Source organism: Tupaia chinensis, unplaced genomic scaffold (assembly GCF_000334495.1).
Source record: "Tupaia chinensis unplaced genomic scaffold, TupChi_1.0 Scaffold148698_1, whole genome shotgun sequence".
In the NCBI taxonomy this organism is placed as follows: domain Eukaryota; kingdom Metazoa; phylum Chordata; class Mammalia; order Scandentia; family Tupaiidae; genus Tupaia; species Tupaia belangeri.
In genome coordinates, this window is record NW_006208547.1 from 1,648,413 (window position 1) to 1,673,647 (window position 25,235).

The 25,235-nt window shown below is 40.2% G+C and overlaps 1 protein-coding gene and 1 long non-coding RNA gene across 6 annotated transcripts in view; one reads left to right on the top strand and one right to left on the bottom strand.

Annotated features, from left to right (window-relative positions):
- The window catches only part of LOC102486348 (uncharacterized), a 75,399-nt gene that overhangs the window by 35,671 nt on the left and 14,493 nt on the right, over positions 1 to 25,235 (top strand). Inside the window, exons 3-4 of one of the 5 annotated variants that reach the window (XR_003548245.1) lie at positions 4,497 to 4,584; positions 24,380 to 24,563. The exons of 1 other annotated variant lie outside the window; for it this stretch is intronic. This is a non-coding gene — a long non-coding RNA (uncharacterized LOC102486348). Of the gene's footprint in view, positions 1 to 4,496; positions 4,585 to 19,627; positions 19,762 to 20,138; positions 20,217 to 24,379; positions 24,564 to 25,235 lie in introns of those variants that run through there. 3 more of the 5 variants (XR_003548244.1, XR_003548243.1, XR_003548247.1) reach the window with 3 other exon arrangements.
- On the bottom strand, positions 963 to 16,378 carry TTPA (alpha tocopherol transfer protein; the record flags this gene model as incomplete). Its single annotated transcript, XM_014585047.2, is given in 4 exon segments — positions 963 to 1,433; positions 5,469 to 5,579; positions 8,957 to 9,150; positions 16,225 to 16,378. Coding segments are annotated over 4 exon segments (633 nt in total), but the record flags the coding sequence as incomplete, so codon positions are not given.

The following is a 25,235-nucleotide window of genomic DNA, read 5'->3' on the forward strand; positions in this document are numbered from 1 at the left end:
ACAGTACAAAAGGCACATTTTAACTACTGCTCTCTTTTAAGTAAATATGAATTGTGGGATCTAGATAGAATATTCTGATTTAATAGTGAAACCCAAACTATTTTATGCATAATATGAAAAATATCAGGTATAATTTCCAGTGATTAAAAAATGTAAACATTTCCTTTTCTTTCCATAGTCATTTTTCAACTAATAATTTTTCATGTGGTTATGATAAAAATACCATGAACTGAAGTGAAAATTACATTCTTGACTTTTATAAAAATACTAATCAGTATTGAAAAGTCATCAATTGCGTCTGAAAATTTTTTTTTTTTTTGGAGAGATTTTCGCTATAGGGCGCGTGCGCTCGCCAGACAGACAGAGAGAGACATAGAGACAGAAAGCGAGAAATCACCCCCCAGGGGGGATGGTCACGCCACAATCCCTTCTCCTCCATTCTCCTCTCGGGATCTTGGGCACGCATGCAAACGCGCCCGGCGTGAGTTCTAAGCCACCGGGTCCGGGACGCGAACCACGGTCAACTACGTGCGAGTCCAGCGACATAGCCATTACGCTAACTGCTGGTTCCCATGTCTGAAATATTTTCTAAGTTACTTTTGTTACTCAATTATAACAATGTAAGTAATTTCACAGAGACCTAAGGATGCAGCATACAACATAGTATGGTATATAGACTCTTCAGTTAAAAGTTTCTGTTGTGTAAGTGTGCTAAAATAGAAATTCCCTGAGCTCAGCTATCTTGCTGGCCTACAGAAATAACTGTAAAGCTATATTCAGATTTTAATCTGAATTATAATCTGACACCCACCCAAAATGAGTGTTTAAGGTTATTTATTAGCAGTTGATTTGTGCTAATATTTCTTATTTGTGAACTATTTATTAATTTATTATTAAATTGATATAATCAGAGAACTTGTTAAGCTTTCCAGAAACATATGAAGAAATGCATGAACAACTACTTTAGAAATAACTATTTTATCTCTTCAAGTGCAAAAATCAGGAACCTTCTCTATGCTTTTAAAGCATACTAACATTTAATTACATTAAAGTAAAAAAAAAAAAGATGCATTTCAAAGTAAAAAGCCTTCCCTACCACACTTTTTTTGCCCACGTCAGAATATTTTACCTTTTTAAAGATCAAACAAGCATTAATTAGTTTAAAAGATTTGCTCTTTTTTCTTTCATTCATGTAACAAAGGTAGGATCTCACTCATGGTTTTGTAACTAGGAAATCATTCACATGAAATAACTTCTTCTCATTGAATGTTCTCAGAAATGCTGCTGAGGTAATCTTCAGACTTCATTATAAAATTTGTCCACTCCTGACAAATTTCCTCCATGGAGAATTCTTCACCACCATATTCCAGAGGAAGAATGTCTGGGAAATGCTGATGTAAGCTTTGCTTATAATTGGTTCCATGCAAGTGAATCTGAAAGAGCCAAAACATTTCACCTTTCTCTATAATACATGCATTTCAAATGGAAAATCAACTTTGTAAGACAAGGTACTCTAATAACTTCCAAGCTAGGAAAGTATGTATACGTGTATATGTGTGCATACAAACTTACCTTTACATATGTATAGTTATGTACATCCTTTTTCCTCCTGCTTATGAATCTAAGGATTTCAATTATGTTTAGATTGTGCCCCTGTGAATCTAATAATCTTATTTTATTATATTTGGATTTTTATAACTGCATAAGATTTGTAAAGATATTCTTTTCTTTTTTCAAAAGTAGATTTTTAAAACACTAAATGAAATTACTTTATAAATTCTATTTCCTGATACACAGGTGACTCTTACCAAAATATTTACTACCCCAAGACTATTCTAAGCTTATAAAAATATACGACCTGGAATTAATTCATATTAAATAAATGTATATATCCGAGTGCACAAGCAAGAAGATAAGGAATCTTTTTTTTTTTTTTTTTTTTTTTTGAGAGGTTTTTGCTATAGGTGTCCTCGCCAGGAAGACAGAGAGAGATAGAGAGACAGAAAGCGAGAAATCATGCCACAAATCCTTCTCCTCCATTCTCCTCTCGGATTGGACATGCACGCACACGCACTCGTCATTAGTTTTAAGCCACCAAGTCCGGGACTCAAACCGCGGTCGACTAGATGGGAGTCCAGTGACATAGCCATTATGCTAACTACTGGTCCCAGAAAAGGAATAATTTATGTTATACACTCAGGGATACTCTGGGTAGCACAGAATTCAAAGACAAATATAATGGTTGAGAACCTAAACATTTTCAAATATTTTAAGCTGTAGCAATTAATCATAGAGGACCAGCAAGTGGCGTGAAGGTTAAGGCACTGCATACCATAGGGCCAGTTTTGTGGTTTGAGGCCCGGCCCTGGCAGCTTGAAAATCATGCCGGATGTGTGTCTGAGTACCCAAAATCCTGAGAGGAGAATGGAGGAGTAGCCATCCCCGGGCGGGGAAGGAGGGGGTGTGATTTCTCATTTTTTCCTCCTCTGTCTCTCATGAGTGAGTACATATGCTGTATAGGTACAAAAAAAAAAAATTGATCACAGAATACCTGTGGGAAAAAGTCATAGAGACTTGAACCAAAAGCACATCTTGCTAAAATAAACAAATAACCTTTCCTATTGCTTGGGAAATTGTTCACCTACGAATTCAACAGTCATTTAATAAGCATATACTGTGTGCTAGAGGTGAGGATTCGACAGTGAAACAAGTATCTTATACTCAGGAACCTCAGAATTCAACCCTTGCTTTTTATCTGAAATATTTAAAATGTTATTGGTTAATTGAGAAAAAAATCTATCTTCTCAAGAAGGGTCAAATAAAAGGACTTAGGGACCAGCAATTAGCGTAATGGCTATGTCGCTGGACTCCCACGTAGTCGACCGCAGTTCGCGTCCCAGACCAGGTGGCTTAAAACTCATGCCAGGCACGTGTGCGTGCGTGCCCGAGATCCCGAGAGGAGAATGGAGGAGAAGGGATTGTGGCGTGACCATCCCCCCTGGGGGGTGATTTCTCGCTTTCTGTCTCTCTGTCTCTCTGTCTGTCTGGCGAGCACACGTGCCCTATAGCGAAAACCTCTCCCCAAAAAATAAATAAATAAAAATAAAAGGACTTAGAGGGTACTACCAAAGAGCTGAAAGGAAAAAGGTAACTATGTTTGGCTTTTCTCCTACTGTGGCAAATCTTTTTCATGTCAACTAACTTGTCAATTATTTCTTTTTCTTTTTATTTCTGTCTGTCTACATTCTCCTATTTATTAGGTTTAATTTATTCTTGTCTTCTTTTTTAAGTTTGGGCAGAATAAACCCAAAAAAGAATATTTATATTAAGATCTAAGAATCAAACAGGGCAGCCAGCTATAATCAAGCTATACTGAAGAGACAAAAAAGTGAATTAAAAATTCATCTTTTATAAAAATACCAGCATAAAGGCCAGCAGGTGGCATGGAGGTTAGGGTCCTGGATCCCATAGGCCAAGTGCACAGTTCAGGTTCTGGACCTGGTGGCTTGAAAATCACACCAGGTATGTGTGCATTTTTACCCAAAATCCTGAGAGGAGACTAGAAAAGGGTGTGCAGTTTGTCCATCCCCCAGCCCAGTGGTTATTTCACACTTTCTCTCTCTTTCTCCAGCGAGTATATGCGCCCTATGACAAAACTTTAAACAAAATAATAAAATTAATAATAAAAATACTAGAATAAAAAGTACCCAAACATGGTCACTTTCAATAAACAGATTCATAATTTACGGATTTTCGTTTGCTTTTTTAAGACAGATTTTTGCTATAGAGCATATGTGCTCACCAGAGAGACAGAGACAAAGAGAAAGCGAGAAATCATCCCCCAGGAAGATGGCCACACTGCAACCCCTTTTCCTCTATTCTCCTCTCAGGATTTTGGGCATGCATGCACACATACCTGGTGTGAGTTTCAAACCACTGGGTCTGGGATTCAAACTAGTCAAGTGGAAGTCCAGCAACACAACCACTATGCCATCTGCTGGTCTCCCCCAGCATGGTTTTTAAGTCACTGGGTCCTGGACTTGAACCGCACGGTCAACCATGTGGGATCCAGCTGCCTTATCCACTGTGCCACCAACTGGCCCCATTTTTCTCTTAATATAAAAGAATGTAGTTTCTTTGAGCTGGCAGGTGGCATAGTGATTAAGGGTGCTAGACTCCCACATGGCTGACCACAGTTCAAGTCCTAGACCTGGTGGCTTGTTTTCTCACTCTCTCTCTCTCTCTCTCTCACTCTGGTCAAATTTAAATAAACAATTAGATAAATAAATAAAGTTTAATAAACATAATGCTTAAGAAAAAAGAATGTAGTTTCTTAAATTCCACATATGCTATTAAAATTAACATTATTGCTATTTATATTTAAATAATTTTGTTATTTAAATTGTTAAAGCCTTTAAAAACCGTTCTGTGTTCAAAGCATTAATTAGATGATGCAAATATTTGTCTAAATAAACACTAAAAATTCTCCTCTACAGAAGAATGAAAAGTGATGGCCACTTTTGAGAACTAAGACTGTTTTCAGCTCTTGGGACCTTATCTAGGTGATAAAGTTCTACAGAATAGGTAAAAAGCATTAAATTTCTTCACTTTAACAAGAATGACATTAAATCACATACCTCAAGTATGTGGTTTTCAGTTACACATGTTTAACTAAGAAAAATATTTATTTTTCATGGGCATTAAATAACCCATTCACATGGTTAAAAATAACAGAAGATAAAAGATACTCCACACACTGTCTCGCTCTCAGCCCTGTGCTCACCTAACCGTCCACATCTCTGCTCTGTTCCCTACAGGTGACCACTTAAACTACTTTCTTGTATGTCCTTTTAATGCAATTTTATGCAAGTATAAATATATACTCAGATTTCTTCCTTTCATATGCAAAAAGCAGCATACCATAAACACTGATATGCATATTGCTTATTTCATTTTACAACACATCCTGTTCATCTTGTTGCATTGCATTGTATGGGTGTATCACAATTTATCTAACCGATTTCCTAATGGTGAACTCTTAGTGGCTTCCAATATTTGGTGCAATGAATTCTTTTGTATATATAATTCTATTTATATAGAGATGTATGTGTGTGTGTGTGTGTGTGTGTGTGTGTGTGTGAGATCATTTCCCAGAAATGTCAAGCCTGTGATTTTGATAACTACTGTCACAGTGCCCTCTGTAGGGAACATACCATATTGCACTCCCACCAGCAATGGAAGAGAGGCACGTTTTTCCCCACAAGGGCCTCATAATCAATATGCTTGATTTTTTAAATCAAAACTAAATTTTAATTTATAAAAGCAGTCAGCTTATTACATAAATATGCAAAACATTGGGCTGACTGTGTGGGTGGGTAGGTCTAGGGGAAGATGAAAAGTAATCCTTAAATGTAAAAGGTTGAAATACCCGGTATGGAAGAACAGTGACTTAAATGTGTTTTACTCACCCGTTCCTTAATTTTTTCAGTCAGAAATGGTTTAATCATGGAAAAGACAGCATGGAAAATTACTGGCTCATTGATCAAATGGATGCCACGAACTTTCAGTGGAAAGGAATCCTTTTGAAAATAGAGAAAAATATCTTAATAACAAAATATGAAGAAATACTGCAATTATATACCTAATGACAAGTCTCTCCTTTGAACATGTGCTAAACTCACAGCAGTATGTAAAGTGTGATTGTTAAGATTTCTTTCTTTTTTTTTTTTTCTTTTGTTTTTATTTCTCTCATGACAGAAAGGGAGCGAGGGAAAGAAATGCACCCCCGATGGGTCTGGTCACACTCTAGTCCACAATCTCTGTCCCCAGTCCTCCAATGGTAGGCACCTGGCGTGTTTCCGGTCAGTCAGGATCTAAGCCCACAGTTGCCCGTGTTGCTCCCAGTAGGGCAGATCACCATGACATTGCCTCACCACTCAGGTAAACCATCAGTTCATTTTCAGAATTATTCATTACATCAACACAAAAACCTGCTTTACAGTACACTGTCACTAGACTAAGAAAAGATCTCTGAAAAGGTTCCTCCTCGTAGCTTAGGTATTTTAAGAAATATCTACATACTTTCACCAGAAAATTTCTTCCCCAATCACATATAAATGTTCCTTTAAGGAACCAATGGTAATTTGGTATGTATATTTAACTTTTTCCTCACAAATGTTTTTACAGTTTTGCCACAGGGCATGTGTGCTGGCCCGACAGAAAAAGATAGCAAGAGGGAAAGTAAGAAATCACCCCCCATGCCACAGTCGCTCTCTTCCATTCTCTTCCTGGGATTTTGAGCACACACACACACGTGCACACACACACACACACACACACACACACACATGCACACATACACACACACGCCTGGCATGATTTTCAAGCCACCAAGTCTAGTTGGCCATGGAGAAGTCCAGTGCCTTAAACCACCATGCCACCTACTGACCCACCTTCCCCACAATTTTTATTTTGAGAAAAAAACAAACTTTCATGAAATTTGAAAGACCAATAAAAGAAACACATACTTTTAAACTTTTAACATTGGTAGAAGTTTTTAGTATCAAAGTAATAAGGGCTTATTTTTTAAATTTTAGAAGTAAAGAGTTGAGAGGCCAGCAGTTGGGATGGTGGTTAAGGTAATGGACTCCCACATAGCCAACTGTGGTTTGAGTCCCAGACTTGGTGACTTTCTCATTTCTCTCTCTCTCTCTCTCTCTCTGTGGTGAGTACACATGCTCTGTAACAAAAGAAAAAATAATAATGATAAATAAAATTAAATTGTTATATTTTAATACAGATTTTTGCTATATAGCACATAGCACATGCACTTGCTTGAAAGACAGAGAGAGACAAAGGGACAGAAAGTGAGAAATCACCCCCCAGGAGGAATAGCCACGCACCAATCACTTGACCCCATTCTCCTCTCAGGATTTTGAGCACACATGCACACATGCCTGGTGTGAGTTTCAAGCCACCAGGTCTGGGATTTGAACCACAGTCAGCCGTGTGGGAGTCCAGTGACATAACCATTATGCCATCTGCTGGTCCCGAAATTAAATAATTTTTTTTAATGTGAGGAGTTGAAAGGAAAAAATCTTATCAATAGTTTCTCTATCCAAATTTGTGTTTTAGTGTGGAGACTTTTCCTTCCAAAGTTCTTTTTTCCAATATTCTTTTTTTTATCTATGCAGTTTTTAGAGACAAGCTATCAACTTGGAGCTATTCCTGCAAGGTCCTTTCTAAGTATAATTTCATTTTAAGCATTATTACTAATATGTTCTCTAACTTGCATCCTGTTTCATTCCACTGATATAACATTTTTGTAAACATCATGAATTTTAATGCCATTGCAATAATCCATCAATTAGGTGTATTATAACTGAAGTAACCACATTCCTATTTCTGGACAAATGAGCTGCTGCTAATTCTCTTCTATTAAAAGTGACACTGCAGTAACTAGCCCTGTGTACAGGAGCAATTATGGTTGAAGCATAACTTTTACAAGGACCAGCAGGTAGTGTGGTGGTTAAGGCATTGGACTCCCACATGGTCAACCATGATTCAAATCCCAGACCTGGAAGTTTGCTGTCTCACTTTCCCTCTCTATCTCTGGTCAAATTTAAAAAATAATAATGATAAATTAAATACCTCTTTTAAAAAGATACTTCTCTCTCACTCTCTCCCTTCTCCTCACATGCTTTCTCTCTCTCTCTCTCTTTCATACAAAACAAAACAAAAAAGCATAACTTTTATATCCAGATGACCTGGACTTGAATTTTTACTTTGCTGCTGACGAACTGTGTGTCAGAGCATGGCTGTTACCTCTGTGGTGTATAGTTCATTAATTTGTAAGAGAGGAAACAAATAGAATCACATGACATATGAGGGTAATTTGAAGACCTTGCGGGAAGGCCAGCTGGTGGCATGGTGGTAGAGATGGCTGGATCCCACATAGCCAACGTTGCAGTTTGAGTCCCTGACCCACGTGAGAGTATATCCAGAATCCCAAGAGGAGAATGGAGGAGAAGGGAACGCAGCATGGCCATATCCTGCTCTCAGGGGAGGTGATTTCTCACACTCCCTCTCTTTCTGTATCTCTCTCCAGTGAGCATACATGCCCTACAACAAAAATTAATAATAATAAAAAAGACCTTGTGGAAAATGAAATTAAAGTAGTAGTTTACTCAATGAAAAAAATTACTAAATCCATACATAATTTTTGATGAAATTTTGAGGGCTCCTTGAAGAATTAGTGTGGCTATTAGTTGGTAGTACATTTGAAGTTCCTGGCAAGAGACCTGGCACACAATAAGCTATCAGAATTGTATTCAAAGTCTTTCTCCTACTTAAAAGTATTCCTTCCTAGGTTCCCAGAAGTGGAATTACTGGGGCAAAGATGATGGTCATTAAAAATATCTCGTATTCCTAAAAAAATTTTATTTAGGGGGCTGGCAAGTAAGATGGTGGTTAAAATGCTGGACTCCCACATGGTCAACTGCAGTTTGAGTCCTGGACCTGACAACTTACTTTTTCCTTTCCCTTTCTCTCTGATCAAATTAAAAAAAAAATAATAAAATTAAATACATAATTTTTTGATGTTTTACATATACATACCTAGCCTTGTGTGACATATTATACCATTGCTATAAATATTTTTAGTTAATTTTTTAATTTAGGAAGGAAATTTTAATGACAAGAAATTAAAGTCACCAATCATATTATTGGCTATATACATAAACTCTAGGGTTACAATTTTGAACATATCTTCACAGTTTGTTGCAACATTTTTCTTTTATAAAATAATAACACTTGACTTCCAGTTAGTATTATTAATTTCTACAATTTTACATGAGTTCCTAACAAATATACTATCATTTCTCTTCATCTAATCTATAGCAAAATTAGAAACCATTTTTTGAAAGTACCATACCTAACGGTTGAGATATACACTTACAGTAAGTACAGCAGCAATCTTCTTGGCCACAGATGGGCTAATTTGAAAAGCATGAGAAAACTTCCAGCCTTCCAGATCAAAGACAGCCTTGACTCCATTCCGTTGTGTTTCTACCTCCCGTACAACGAGTTCAGATGTGATTAGACTTACACGAAACACATCATAAACTGTAAAAACCTTTGGGTCCCAGTGTGCTAAAAAAGAAAGCATATCATATCTCAGGAAGGTGAAAGAATCAGATTTACAAAGGGAAATTATCTTAGTTTGAAAGAGTTGCTGTAATAGAATATCTGAAACTTGATGACTTATCGAGGTTTATTTAGCTCACAATTCTGGTGGCTAGAAAGTCCAAAAGCATGACACCAGCATTTCTTGGTGAGGGCCACTTAACTACTTTACCCCACTGTGGAAAAGCAGGAAGGCCAGCAACCACATGCAAAGAGAAAGAAGCATAAGCAGGTCTGGCTTGCTCTGTAATAACCTCCTCCCTCAGGAACTAATTAGTAAGCACTCCCTTCCTCCAGAGAGGGTGTTTACCTATTCATGAGGAATCAGCCGCCACATCCCAAAACACCTCCCACCTCCCCACACTGCCGCATTGGGTGTCAGATCTCAGCATAAGTTTCAGTGGGGACACTTGAACCATAGAGAAACTAATTCTTTTGGACTTAAGGGATCAGATATAAAGATTATGAATTGAATAGATCAGATGGAGGTCCATGAATATGTGCCTGCTTCTCCCTCCTTCTTCAAATCCCTAGCAAAGACATTTTAAGGGTCTGGGGGATAATGGAATGGATGGAGGCTGGATTTGATTGATAGATGGAATCACAAACTCGCTGGGAGGAGAGGGCTGTGGCTAACCATTGGGATGCCTCTGGGTAAGCTCAGAGGTGATGGAAATGGGGAAAGTGGGAGCCTGGATTATGAGGAGCAAGTAGGGCCCTATAGTAACCAAAGAGGTTGTTGAAACCAGACAGACAGGCTGATCCTCTGCCAGCCCACAGTGACAAGCAGCACAGAGCAGAGTCATGTCCCTACAGGCTAAGATGTGTGGATTAGGGAAAGGAGACAGGGAAGCACCCAGGTGGCTGCCCACAACCGAGGAAAACAGAGCAGCTGTTTTCAGAGAGAAGCTGCCGACTTTCTTGTCCATCCTTCTCACCCCTACCCTAGCACTCCCAGGATAGGCCGAGGCATGCAGAAATGACAGTAGTGGACAAGCAAGCTGGCAATCTTAAAACAGATATAAATCCATCAATAATTACAACATTAAATACACACACAGAGCAGAAAAGTCGAATGCAGTAGACAATGGCACCAAAGCTCAAGGAAACAATTAAGAAAATTGAAAGACATTTAAAGAAGCATAAGTTTCAGAACGGAAAAATGATAGTATAGGCTAGTAAAAGAACAGGCTGTTAACTCTCTATTTTATTTTTAAAGAATTATTTATTTAATTTATTATTATTATCATTATCATTCAATTTGACCAGAGAGAATCAGAGTGAGAGAGTGAGAAAGCAAGCCATCAGGTCCGGGACTCAAACCACAGTCAGCCATGTGAGAGTCAAGCATCTTAACCACCGCGCCACATAAGTCTTGATTCTATACAGATGTACATAACTCACAGCAACCCTATGCTGGGTTTTTACACTACCCATTTTACAGATGACAAAACAGTTAAAAGCCACACAGCGCTCCAAGCAGTGTCAGTGGAGGGCTGAGATTCCAACCCGAGTGACACACCCCCAAATATGTATTCACAGAAACTACTCATGAATGTGGTCAGAACTTGATACTCTTACATTTTACTTTTACTGCTATAGTATAGTGGTGGATCTTAAAAGGCATAACATTACATCCTCTGGCATGCAGGCCGACAAAGGCCACAAGTTGCTTTCCCCTTGGGTTCCCCTGCAGCATCAAGGGAAAAGCTCTGCATTTTCTCATTGCTTTTACTGACTAGGAAGGTGGCTACTCTAAGATTCTGTTAATACTAAAATGCTCTACCATAGACTTCCTTCTTTAGCTCCTTCTATTAATTCAATTAAACTTAGAAAATGTATACCCCTTTATTCTATCTTTCATTAGTCTCTTAGAATGTTTTTAAGTTTCTCCTTTTTCATCCTAGAATAATGTAGCACACAGAAGATTTACTGCATACCTTCCTGTAGGGGGCATTCCGGAAACTACACATGTTCTTAGTTTCAAAATCTCTCTGAGTTGAAGAGTTGACTTACTGGGGCTGGTGGGTGGCATAGTGGTTAAGCTGGACTCCCACATGGACAACCACGGTTCAAGTCCTAGACCTGGCAATTTGCTTTCTCACTTTCCCTCTCTCTCACTCTGTTTCTCTCTAGTCAAAATTAAAAGAAAGAGAGAATGAAAAAGAGAAAGAAAGAAAGAGAGAAAGAAAGAAGAAAGAAAGAAAGAAGAAGAAGAAAGGAAGGAATTTAAATAAAATAATTCAAAAAATAAAAAAAGAATAAAAAAAAGTTGACTTATAAATTAATATACTCCAAGTGGTCCATGCTAGATAATCTATTGCTCAATATTCAGATATTTTTTTTTATCAAAGTAGCATATTTATTTTCTATCAAGGTGTCTTTTTTTTTTTTTTTTTTTTTTTTTTTTTTTTTGAGGTTTTTACCATAGGGCCGTGCACTCACCAGAGAGTGACAAGAGACATTGAGAGGAAAAGTGAGATATCACCCCCAGGGGAGATGGCCACACTGTAATCCCTTCTCCTCCATTCTCCTCCCAGGATCGTGGGTATACATGGATGTAGGCTGGATTTGATTGATAGATGGAATTACAAACTCCCAGCATGAGTTTTAGGCCACTAGGTCCAGGACTTGAACTGGGGTCAGCCATGTGGAAGTCCAGAGATGTAACCACTACACCATCTGTTGGCCCCTCAAGGTGTCATTTTTACTTTTTCATTTGTCCATTAGGTTATGAACAAAATAGAAAAGAAACAAAAAATCCAACTAGATACTGCAGATCCAAGACACTTGCAAAATGAACCAGCTTCAGGTTTTAGCTTTATGTTCCTGGGACCCCTAAATAAAGTTGCCAAATAAAATATTAGTACCCATCTTAGTACCCAGTTAAACTTTAATTTCAGATAAACAAGATGAAATTATTTAGCATATGTATGTCCCACACATAATAAAAAAATTAAAACTTGTTTATCTAAAATTCAAGTATAACCAGGTACCCTATACATTTTTTAAAGAATTACTTATTTAATTTTATTTATTCATTCATTGATTTTCATTTAACCAAAGAAAGATAGACACACAGAGAGAAGGAATGTGAGAAAGCAAGCCACCAGGTTCAGGACTCAACCCATGGTCAACCATGTGGGAGTGTCCAGCACCTTAACCACCACGCCACCTGCTGCCCCAGTACCCCAAACATTTTTAAATGTTTTGAATTTGCTATAGGCACATGTACCCACCAGAATGAAAAAGAGAAAGAGAAAACAAGAAAGCAAGCCACCAGGTCTGGGACTTGAACCATAGTCAGACAAGTGGGAGTCTAGCGCCTCAACCACTATACCATTGCTTGGCTCCAAGTACCCTATACTTTTATAACACACAGATATATTTGCTCAATGAAACATAGGGCGCTAGCCCTAGCACAGTGGTTAAGTACTGTGTATAGGGAGCTGAATCCCACATGACTGATTGCAGTTTTAATATCAGTCCTGGTGGCTTGAAAAACATGCAGGGCATGTGTGCACACATGCAAAATCATGATGAGATGCAGAAGAGGAGGAAAGAGATTGTGGTGTGGTCACATCTCACTGTGTGTAGGGGGGAATGTTCTCTCTCTCTGTTTTTCTGGTAAATGCACATGCTCTCTGGCAGTTAAACCAACACATAGGTAGTATGCTATATCTAGCAACCCTACCCCTGAGAAGCTCAGGGTAGGAACTTCATTGTCTTGAGCTCATTCAACCTCCTCGGACACTGGCGGAATCATCAGTGAGCAAAAATACCGTAATGATGTCTGGTTTATAGACAATGACTGCATAATTAACCCAGCTTTATTTGACATATAAACCGAAACAAAGAATGAAATGAAAATAACTCTATTCAATTTTCTGAAACCTTATTACTCATTAAATATAGGTTCTTCTTGCAGTCAAGTTACAGACAGGTATCTTATGAATGAGCAGACAAGAAATGAAAATATGTAAGTATTTTGAATCTTTAAAAATATAGAAGTTCTGTTTGTTCTGTAAGATGATAATTCATAATACTCTGCTCATGAAATATTGGTTATACTCGTCTTTTCAACTGGGCCATGAGAGGGTGCTTAAAATAGTGACTGTACCTCTCCTTTACCTGCCCTTATTTTTTTTTAAAGGTCATTTACTTATTTCCTCCATGAATAAGACAGAGAGAGAGAGAGAGAGAGACAGAGACAGAGAAATTATCTCCAATAAGGTCCTAAGGCCACAACCCACCCCCAGCCTCAGCCAGGACCAGATATGGGCATGCATATGTCTGGTGTACTCAGGGAGGTCCCTGGATATGAACCCAGAACCTCTCCATGTGAGTCAGCCTTATAGAAGGTAGTGTTTTACTGGCATATCACTTTCTGGCCCCCCTACCTACCAGTTTGAGTCACACACAGGTATAAGAAAGGGAAGAAGTAATAGATCAGCAACTACTATGATGCAAATGTTTGTGTCTCCCCAGTATTAACATATGTTTTTTATTTTTAGAGAGGTTTTTGCTATAAGGTATGTGCACTCACCAGAAAGACAGAGAGAGACAGAAAGCAAGAAATCACTCCCCAAGGGGGATAGCCACACCACAATCCCTTCTCTTCCAGTCTCCTCTCGGGATCTTGGGCACAAACACACACACGTGCCCGGCATGAGTTTAAGCCCCCAGGTCCAGGACTCGAACTGCAGTCAACTACATGGGAGTCCAGGGACATAGCCATTATGCCAACTGCTGGTCCCATCATACTGACGTCCTAAGTCTAAATTTGATGGCATTAGGATGGAGAGTCTTTGGGGACTGATTAGGCCACGAAGGTGGAGCCCTCATGAATGGGATTACTATTCTTATAAAAGCGGCCTAAATGAGACCCCCTACCCCTTCCACCATGTGAGATTAGAATGAAAAGACAGCCCTCAGTGAACCACAAAGCAGGCCCTCACCGGACACGAAACCGGCCAGGGCTTTGTTCCTGGAATTCCTAGCCTCCAGAACAGTGAGAAATATATTTTGTCTTATAAGCCACCCAAGTCTGTGGCATTTTGCTGAGACAAGACATCAACCCATATGAAGCACTAGGAACACCTAGCAGTGAGAGGGGGGAGCTAAGAAAAGGAAAATGAGTGAATGGAAGGAACAGAGTCTCCAACAATCCACAGGAGAGGTGACTCCCCCTGCCCCTCTCCAATGGAAGAGTGAGCCCCTTGCTCCTCAGTCCAGGTCCTTACTGAACTCAGCATTCATTCATTCACTCATTCTACAAATAATGATTACCCCTGTTTTCAGTACTTGCAATACACCAGTGAACAGAGCAGACAAAATCTACGATCTCAGGGACCTTCTATTATTGTATTCAGGATTCTTATTTGTATTTCCTACTAAAACCTTTAACTTTTTTACCTTCTCCTACTATTTTTCTTCAGATATTGTTTTCTCTTACTTCATACAGTTGACCGTGTAAAAGAATGGAAGCAGGATTTTCACTGGTTTTTCATTTTTCAAAATATTTTTTTCCAGGCCAACCCTATGGTACAGCAGCTAAATGCCTCACGTAAGGAGCTGGATCCCACAGGGCTGATGCAGTTTGAATCTCAGCTCCAGTGGTGTAAAAAACATACCAGGCATGTGTGCATGTGTGCCCCAAATCCTGAGAGTATGGAGAAATGCAGGAAAAAAAGATTGCAGAGTGGGCATTCCCAACTGGAGGTATTCTCTCTCTCTCTCCCCGCCCCCCCCCCACATACATGCACACACTCACCCTCTGGCAATAGATTTTATTTTCTTTATTCATGATAGAGTGCCTGTGAGCACACATAAGAGTGAGAAAGAAAGAGAAAGAGAGAAAGCAGCCCCCAGTGGGGCCGAGGCATGCCATAATCCCTCATCCTCCAATTTCCCTTCCCCTAGGTATCCTGGGCACATGCTTGAGCATGCCTGACACCTTGCCACTGAAGCCAGGATTGGAACCCCAGCCAGCCATATGGGATTGGGCTTCCTCTGCACAATGCTTAACTGCTACACTATGGAGCTAGCCTGCTATTAAATTTTCTTATAGTTGCCAATGTTTTATTATATGGGACAGGAGAGGCAGTAAGACCTAAATTGAACCTCAGTTAAAACCAGGACCAGTAGTTGGCATAATGGCTATGTTGCTGGACTGCCATGTAGTCGACTGAGGTTGAAGTCCCGGACCCGGTGGCATAATCATGCTGGGTGTGTGTGCGTGTGTGCCCAAGACCCCGAGAGGAGAATGGAAGAGAAGGGATAGTGGCATGACTATCCCTCCGGGGGGTGATTTCTTACTTTCTGTCTCTCAGTCTCTCTCTGTCTTTCTGGGGAGCACATGTGCCCTATAGCAAAAACTTCTCAAAAAAACCCCCCAAAAACCTAAGTTAAAACCTAAAAACCCGGGACCAGTAGTTGGCATAATGTCTATGTCGCTGGACTCCCATGTAGTCGAGCGCGGTTTGAGTCCCAGACTCGGTGGCTTTAACTCACCCTGGGCGCATGTGCATGTATGCCTAAGATCCTGAGAGGAGAATGGAGGAGAAGAGATTAAGGCATGGCCATTCACCCTGTGAATTTCTTGCTTTCTGTCTCTCTGTCTTTCTCTCTTTCTGGCAAGCACACGCACCCTATAGCAAAAACCTCTCAAAAAGAAAAAAAACCCAAATAAAAATGTAAATTCTTTTTTTTGTTGTTAAATAATTATTTAATTTCATTTAATTCATCATCATCATTATTATTTTTAAATTTTGACCAGAGAAAGACAGAGCAGGAAGGTGAGAAAGCAAGCCACCAGGTCTGGGACTCGAAATACAGTCAGGCATATGGGAGTCCAGTGTCTTAACCACCATGCCACCTGCCAGCCTCAAATGTAAATTTTTAAAGGCTGACTCTCTGAGTATTTCTAGATGACAGTCAAGGGAAAATAGAAGAAGAGGAAGAAGAGGAGGAGGGAGAAGAAGAGGAAAACAAATGGGAAAGGGAGAGAGAGGAGAAGGAAAAAAAAAATCTATGACTCACCAATTCTGTAAATGAGAACTCTGCTGCCAGTGGGATCCCTGGATCTCAGGACTCCATGGTAGCCAGCTTTCAGAAGGCCAAGAATACTCCCAGGGTGTAGATCTGCACTTATTTCTGGACACTCTACTCTCCACTTGCAATAGTTTACTAGTAACTGAAAAATAAAATTAAAATCAACTACATATAGCACATATGGTAAACATTTTGTAAAAATGGTAGGAGGTCTTGGCATTGTATATGAACCTTGCCATTCATTATGTTAGAATTTTATTCTGGGGACCAGCAGATGATGTAATGGTTACATTGCTGGACTCCCAAGTAGTCAACCATGGTTCGAGTCCTGGACCAGTGACTTAAAACTCACGCCACGTGTGTGTGCATGTGTGCCCAAGATCTTAAGAGGAGAATGGAGGAGAAGGGATTGCAGTGTGGTCAATCCCCCTGGGGGGTGATTTCTCACTTTCTGTTTTTCTGTCTCTCTGGCGAGCACACATGCCTTATAGCAAAAATCTCTCAAAAAACAAACAAACAAACAAACAAACAAAGAATTTTATTCTCAGTTAACTTTTGAGCTATAAAAATAAAATATTCTCAGGACCAGCAGGTGGCATGGTGGTTAAGGCAGTTGCCTCCTACATGGCTGACCATGGTTCCAGTCCAAGACATGGTGGCTTGAAATTCTGGCTGGGCATGTTTACATGTGTGCCCAAAATCCCAAGGGGAGAATGGAGGAAAAGAGACTGCAGCGTGGCAATCCCCCCTAGAGATTACTTCTCACTTTCTCTCTCTTTGTCTCTCTGGTATGCACTCATATCCTGTAACAAAAATCTCTCAAAAAAAAAAAAATTCCCTTCATCGGGAATCTGAGGTAATAGGAGTTAATAACAAATTCAGAGATGAATAATTTTCATTTGCCACCTATGGTAGATAGTCTACAAAACAGCCACCAATAATCTCTCTCCTACCATATACATGCCATTCCTCCCATCATGAGGTAGAACCGATTTGATGCCCTTTTCTTGAATCCGGGCTGGTCTTACAACTTGCTTTGATGAACAGAATGTGACAGAAGTGCACTGTGTCTAGCCAAATTTGTTTCTAGGGATCCAGACATCATGTAAGAGTACGGAACCATCGCAATCCACATTGAGAAAAACCCTGGAGACTGAGAGGCCATTCTGGATGGCCTGACCCCAGCTAAGTTCCCATCTGATACCAGACAGAACAGAGATGAACCATCCTCACTGAGCCCTGCCCAAACTGGAGAGGCACAAACAATTGTGTTTTAAACTACTAAGTATCGGGCTGAGTTGTCACTCAGCAATAAATAACTGAAAGCTTTAGTCTTTTTATGAAATAAGAAAGAATGTGAAACAAATGAATTAGGAGAGCCTAAGGAACAACATCTGAATAGTAGACCTTGGCAAAATGCAGTGTCAGAGAATCTCTATTCCCTGCCCCCCCCCAAAAAAAAACAATACCAGAAGTAGGTCATCGAAACATGCAAGTAATACAAATATTGCTGGTTTGTTGTGGAGAATATTAAAGCAAATTATGCACTTAAACATTATTACACAGCAGTCCTGCCTTATCTGTAGTTTTGCTTTTCACAGTTTCAGTTAATTATCACCTGAATATATATCAAATGAACGTTTTCTAAAATAAACAATTTACAAGGAGTGTGATGAAATTTCCTGCTCCATCCCATCCAGGACTTGAATCAACCCTTCCTCCAGTGTCCCTATGCTGAATATGTTGTATACACGGCCTGCCTGTCACTTGGCAGCCCTCTGAGTTATCAGATGAAGAAAACATAGCATCTGTGCTGTTCACCACCCACAGTCCCAGGCATCCACTGAGGAGCTTGGAACATATTCCTGCAGATAAGGAGAAACTACTGAATTTTCATTTATCTCTTTAGGATTTTCAGCATTCTCTATTTTTCTAAAATAACAATATATTTTTTTTATTTGCCCCTGATTATTTTATTGATGTTTTTATTGCTACAAAGGGAGAGTAAGGTGTCAAGACTATAAAAAGGAAGATCATGTATACAGAAGAACACAGCATCACTTTGAAGTTCAGTAACCAGTGAATACCTGATAGGTCTCTGGGGAAAAAAGAAAAGGGGAAAATTCAATAAAGACAAAGACCAGCATAAGAGAGACAATAGAGAGAGGCTGAGACATGCAGTGTCTGTCTGGAACCATAGGAGAGGGATTAAGTGAAGTCATTTCATCTTTTCAGGAATCAGTACGTCTCTGGGTAAAGGGATGAGGGAAGAACCATTCTTCAGAGAACTTCTGGGCTCAAGAGAAAAATGAGGAATTAGAGAGCCACTGGTAGAAGTAGAAAAACATCTGTATTGGGACTAGCAGTTAGCGTAATGGCTATGTCGCTGGACTCCCATGTAGCCCACCGTGGTTCGAGTCCTGGACCTGGTGGCTTTAACTCATGCTGGATGCATGTGCGTGCATGCCCAAAATCCCGAGAGGAGAATGGAGGAGAAAGGATTGTGGTGTGGCCATCCCCCCTTGGGGGTGATTTCTCACTTTGTCTTTCTGTCTCTCTCTTATCTTTCTGGTGAGCACACATGCCCTATAGCAAAAAACTCTCTAAAAAAAAGAAAAATATCTGTATTTCGGTCTTGGCAGTTGAGCAGAGGCATGGTAACATCCCAGGACTGCCATTTCTTGAGCATGTCAGGAACCATGTTAAGCTCTTTACAGAATGACTCGCAATCATTGCAGCAGCGCCACCAGGTAGGTAGTCTTACTCCGATTTCACAGAGGACATTGAGGCTGCCAGGTTAAGTAGCTTGTCCCAATTGCACAACAGTCAATGGCAGGGTTGGGGAAAGGCCCCCAGTCTGTCAAGCTCTGATGTCAGGGTATCTCCTACATCCCAATTCTTCACATCACAAATTTCACAGGCAGGTCTGGTGAGGATGATTTGGAGTTTATAACTCAGAGCTAAAGAACAAAGATTCAGGTTTGAGCAGGATATTTATAACTTTCACAGGAGAATTATTACTTCCTGTCTCCTAGGATTTCCAAGGAATGAAAAAGAGAATTACAATAGGAGATGTTTCTGATTTGGGGAGCTTCTCTGAGGATGGAAACAGGCAGGATGATTCAGGACCTGCAGTGAGTCCTAGGCAGCAATGCAGTGGTTGGGATGACCTGAGGCCTGACATTGCAGATGGTGCTGAGAGACTGACCCAGGGCATGCTGTCAGGTTCTCTGCTGGGAGCTCTACAGGGCATGCACCTAGCACCTTGTCACCTGCTCCACCTCAGCTGACAGGTTTTGATGGCCATCAGAGGCTTGCTCTGGAATTCCTGCTCTCTTTCTCTGCGGTATTGCTTCACCTCCATCTGTGCCTCCTCCTTTGCTTGTTTCAGATGCCAGACCTTGGGTCTTCTGCAGTCTGACATCTGCCACCTTCTCAGCCGCCTACTTCTCAGCATGCAGGAGCTGCTGGATATCGTGAGCTGACTGGCCGTTTTTCAAATGCTACCCAACCATACATACACGCACACACACACACACACACACACACATATATATATATATATATATACACACACACATACATACACACACACACACACACACAGAGAGAGAGAGAGAAAGAGAGAGAGAGATTTTTGCTATAGGGTGCATGCGCTCGCCAGAGAGAGACAGAGAATGAAAAATCACCCCTGGGGGCATGGCCGTGCCACAATCCCTTTCCCTCCATTATCCTTTTGGGATTTGGGGGAATACACGCACACACGCCTGTCATGAGTTTTAAGCCACTGGATCCAGAACTCAAACCGTGGTCTACTACTTGGGAGTGAGCAACACAAAAATCCAGGTTTGAGCAGGATATTTATAAGTTAAACAAGAGAATTATTACTTCTTGTCTCCTAGGATGTCCAAGGAATGAAAATGAGAGAATTACAATAGGAGGTGTTTTTGATTTGGAGGCAGGATGATTCAGGGCCTATGGTGAGTCCTAAGCCATCTGATGGTACCAACAATACATATTTTTGAAAGTTCACCGATTTACTTTATAAGCAAGACCAAAAGAGAGAGAGGCATCTCAATCAGTGCTTCACACCACAATCCACCTCCAGTCTCAGCCACCCTTACCACAAGTGTGCATGCCTGGCATGCCTAGAGGGAGGTCCCAGGACTCAGACCCAGGACCTTTCCCATGTAAATCCAGTTGTGTTGCCACTGCATCACCACCTGACCCCCTAAACAACAATATGTTTGTTTGAGTTGAGTTTAAGAGATCTACAGTACTAGCAGGGCCAGTACTGGCCACCACTGGTGTGGTGGTTAAGGTTCTGGATGCCCACACGGCCGATGACGGTTTGAGTAGTGGACCTGGCAGCTTGCTTTCTCACTTTCTCTGGTGAGTCCACATGCCCTGTAGCAAATTTTTAAAAAATAATGATAATAAGTAAAATTAAATAAATAATTATTTTAAATAAAGAGATCTAACAGTATTAGCGATGTGGGACTGCAGTTGAGATGAAAGAAAAGACAGATTTTACAATTTGAGAGTGACAGGAATATACATGGTTAGTGTAACCACAAAGACAGTGATGTTCTGTGTGTAAACAAAGCAAGCAGAGGGTGAAATGTTGAGCCTTGGGAAAAGTCATTGGCTGGGAAGGGCTTGGGGAAGACAGAGACAGGAGGACTGTAAGAGAACCGGCCTTGCGGTGGACAGAGAGTTAAGACTCTGCTCCCTCTCCCTGCCTCTCTTGTTTTTCTCCTCCTTTTGCTCTTTCTTCCTCTTTTATTTCTTATTTCATAACATTTTCCTATCTAAAAAAAAAAAAGGAAAAGAAAAAAAAAAGAATGCCTCCAAGAGTTAAATGCACCAGAGAAGGAAGAAAGAAAAAGTCAGTCAATTTGCCAACAAAGAAATAATCGGTGACCTAAATAGCAGTTTCCAGAAGCAGTAAGAACAACAGGCACATTGTGGACCGTGATATGGTCACGCTATTCTATAAGATGGACTGCTGCTTCTTCCTGTCTTAGAGGGCATCAGAATAAGCACTCATAGCATTTTACAATGCGTGCAACTTTTTTGATCATTTCTATAGACATAAAAGCAGTCCTTTACTTCAGATTCAAGAAACACACCAGGAGTATATTGCAACTATGGAGAAATAGTAGCTTTATTTTCCTACAAATGATCTGAGCTATGGCTTCATTGGATGGGATCTTTGAGGTCATAGGCAGGGACTCAGCTTACTGGTCTCTGCAGAGCACTGGGCACTAGGATGTAGACACTTTGGACACATGAAGGAATTAATTAATGCATAAGTAAGTCTGATGGATCCACTCAAAAAAAAAAAAATGACCTGTAAAGACACAAATCACTCTCATGCCTCTGACACTTCACTTTTGGAAGTGAAAAATCTGCACCTGGATCTTCAATCATTACTCTTCCACTGATAAATAAATTCACATGTCCAGGTCTCAAAACAAACAACAACAACAACAAAAAACACTACCTTATATCCACACACACACACACACACACACAAAGGCTGCAGATGAATATTCAATATTGGAAGTCACCTGTTCTCTAAAAAAATTAAAATTAGAAGTAAATGAGTGTTTTTTTGTTTGGTTTGGTTGTTTTGTTTTGTTTTAAGAGATTTCTGTTATAGGGCACACATGCTTGCCAGAGAGGCAGAAAGCAAGAAATCACTCCTTATGGGGGCCGGGTTGGGGGGAGTTGGCCATGCTACAATCCCTTCTCTTACATTCTCCTTTTCAGATTTTGGGCATGCACCCACATGTGCCCCGCGTGAGTTTCAAGCTGCTGAGTCCAGGACTTGAACCACAATTGGCAGCATGGGAGTCCAGCATTTTAACCACTACGCCACCTGCTGGCTCAATAAAAAAAAATTTAGAAAGTTATCATTTAGGGTTTGCCCCACTGTAGTCTAGTGATTAAGGGAGCCAGATCATACATGTTCGATCGCAGTTTGAGTCCCACCCTAGTGACTTGAAAAGCACACCACGCACATGTGAGTGTGTGCCCCCAATCCTGACAGGATGGAGAAATAACAAAGGGCTGGGACATGTCTGTGCCCCACTGTCAGGTATTTTCCCCCTCTCTCCGTCTGTCCCTCCGTCTCTCTCTGGCAAGGGCACACGACCTCTGACATTTTTTTTTTTCAAATGTTATGGTTTAACTATGTTTTATAATAAAGTAGGTTTCTTCTTATGTTTTTCATGTGCTTTCAAACAAAATAATAATAACCATATCTGGGGCACTTTCATAGAGTTTAATGGCATCATTTTGATTCTTCCTCCTGACTCCCTGAGAGGTAACTATTGTTACCCCATTATATGGATAAGAAAAGTAAAGCTCTGAGAAATGACACACCTGTTCAAGGGTAGTAACTATCAGGAGCAGAGGAAAGACTGAAATTGACACATAATATGATAAATTTTACAAAAGAAATTACATTCAGAAGCAAATTAGGAAGAAGAGTCCATGACATTTGAAAAGCCTCAAAGCCTCCTGGAAAACCAGGTAAATTAAAAACAAACAAACAAAAAAACTCATCATACTGCCCAGATATCATGGGGCAAGTGATAGAGTGCTGACATATGAGACTGGATGAAGCCACTTAAGAGGCCCAGATTCAGCTCCCAGACCAACAAGACAGGTTAGGCATGATGGTGCACGCCTGCAGTGAGTGACTGGAAGGCTGAGGCAGGAGGATCACTTAACGCGGCGAGACTGTCAAAATACCTGTGTCCTTCTCCTTCTCTCTCATTAAAACAAAAACAAAAACATCATATAAAATAAAACACAACAAACTGGGCTATTTGCTTGTGAAAAAATAGAAATTCTTAAAAAGTAGAGCAGGCAGAGCTGTTACTTTTTAAAAAAGAATAATTTATTTTAATGTTATTGATTATTATTTTAATTTGCTATAGGGCTCACCAGAGAGAGAGAGAGAAAGGGAGAGAGAAAGTGAGAAAGCTAGTCACCAGGTCCGGGATTCAAACTGTCGTCGGCCATGTGGGAGTGCAGCACATTAACCACCACGTGACCTGCTTGTCCCAAGGGTTTTATTTATGACTGTTGTTTTAAATTGAAGAGGCACATGCTGTGAATTTGACAATACAGGCTCTCCTGAGGTCTACCCAAGTTCAAACCCATGTTCTACCACTTAATAACTACATGGATTCAGACAAGTTACTCTTCATATCTCAGTTTCTTCTATGATGAGAAAATTTAAAAAATAATCCCTGCAAACACTTTTCACCAAAGTTCCTGGCACTCCATAAGTATATTAGCTATTAGAGTTACAAAACCTCATTGATTCATTAGAACTTCAAATGTGAATAACAAAAAAGTTCATTATACCTGAGGTACTTATCAAGCTTTCTTCTTCCTCTTCTTCTTTTTTCTTTTTTTTGGAGAGGTTTTTTTGCCATAGGGCACGTGCACTCGCCAGAAAGACAGAGAGAGACAGAGAGACAGAAAGCGAGAAATCACCCCCCAGGGGGGATGGCCACACCACAATCCCTTCTCTTCCATTCTCCTCTCGGGATCTTGGGCATGCACGCACATGTACCCTGCGTGAGTTTAAGCCACTGGGTCCAGGACTCAAACCGCGGTCGACTACATGGAGTCCAGTGATATAGCCATTACGCCAACTGCTGGTCCCTCAAGTTTTCTTCATACAAAAACTGTAGAAGCTTGAATCCCAACCTCTGTGGCACAACGGTAATACAGGCACCTTGCAAGGCTGGAAGCCACAGGGCCAACTGAAGGTTCAGAGTCTCAGGTAGTCCTGCGAACACACAGGGTGCTTGTTTGCAGGTACCCAAGAGCCTGAGGAGCCAGAATGCTGGGGAAAAGGGATCACAGTGTAATAAGACCCTGTTGAAGGGGTCTACTCTCTCTCCTTTTCTCCCTCTCTTTCTCATACACACACACCACCATGTGTGCATGCACACATGTGCATGTGTACACATGTACATGTGCACACAAGCTATTATAAAAACAAAAGAAACTATAGGGCTTTTGTATTATGAACGTGGGAGTTTGCATTGAATTAACTGCCATTGTGGAGAGAAATGAGGATAGCTTTACACTCTTACCCTTGCCCTTTCCTTTTCAGTTGGCAGGAAAATAAGGAAAAGAGGTCACAGATAGAAACTTGATTTCTATCCAGTGCATTTAGATACAATCGTGCCAGCAAATTCCTCAAGGACATAGTGCAATGGAAACAATTCAGAAAATAAGAAAAACAGACAAAAAAGTATGAGAAAACCTCAAAAAAGTTCATGGAAAATGGGATTCAGGTATGTTTATTTTAGTACAATTTTTTTTTAAATTACTGTACAGTTTGTGTTTTGTTTCATTGTCTTTAGGTTGGTATAGAGCACATGCACTTGCGAGAGAGGGGGGGAGTGAGAAAACGCACTCTGGTCGGGGAGTGGCTAAGCTGCAATTCCTTCTCCACTCTCCTGACAGGATTTTGGGCACACACACACACACACACACACACACACACACAGTATATTCTTTAAGCTGCCATATCCAAGACTAGAAATGCACAGTCATGTGGGATCCAGGTGCCTTACCTTCTACAGCATCTGCTGACCCGTGTAAAGTTTTTATAAAACATTTATAAATGAACTTCTTGATGATCTCTGATATATTAGAGAGGATGGAAGTAGATTTTCTTTCGTTATTTTAAAAAGCATCTAAAAGCGTACATATTAGTGTATGATTACTCATGACGTTGGGATGCTTTGTCACCATGTGGCATAATGAATATAAATCGGGCTGAGCTCCTGTTTCACTCCTGACATCAACATAAATCCCAGTAGATCAAAGACTTCCACAGAAAAAAAAAAGAGAAGCTACCCATTACTAGACAAAATGTTGGAGAGAAGAGTTTATAAAACCCAGAAGTGATCAAAGAACATGATATCAATACCTTCAATTACATTAAAAACTTTGCATCCTTC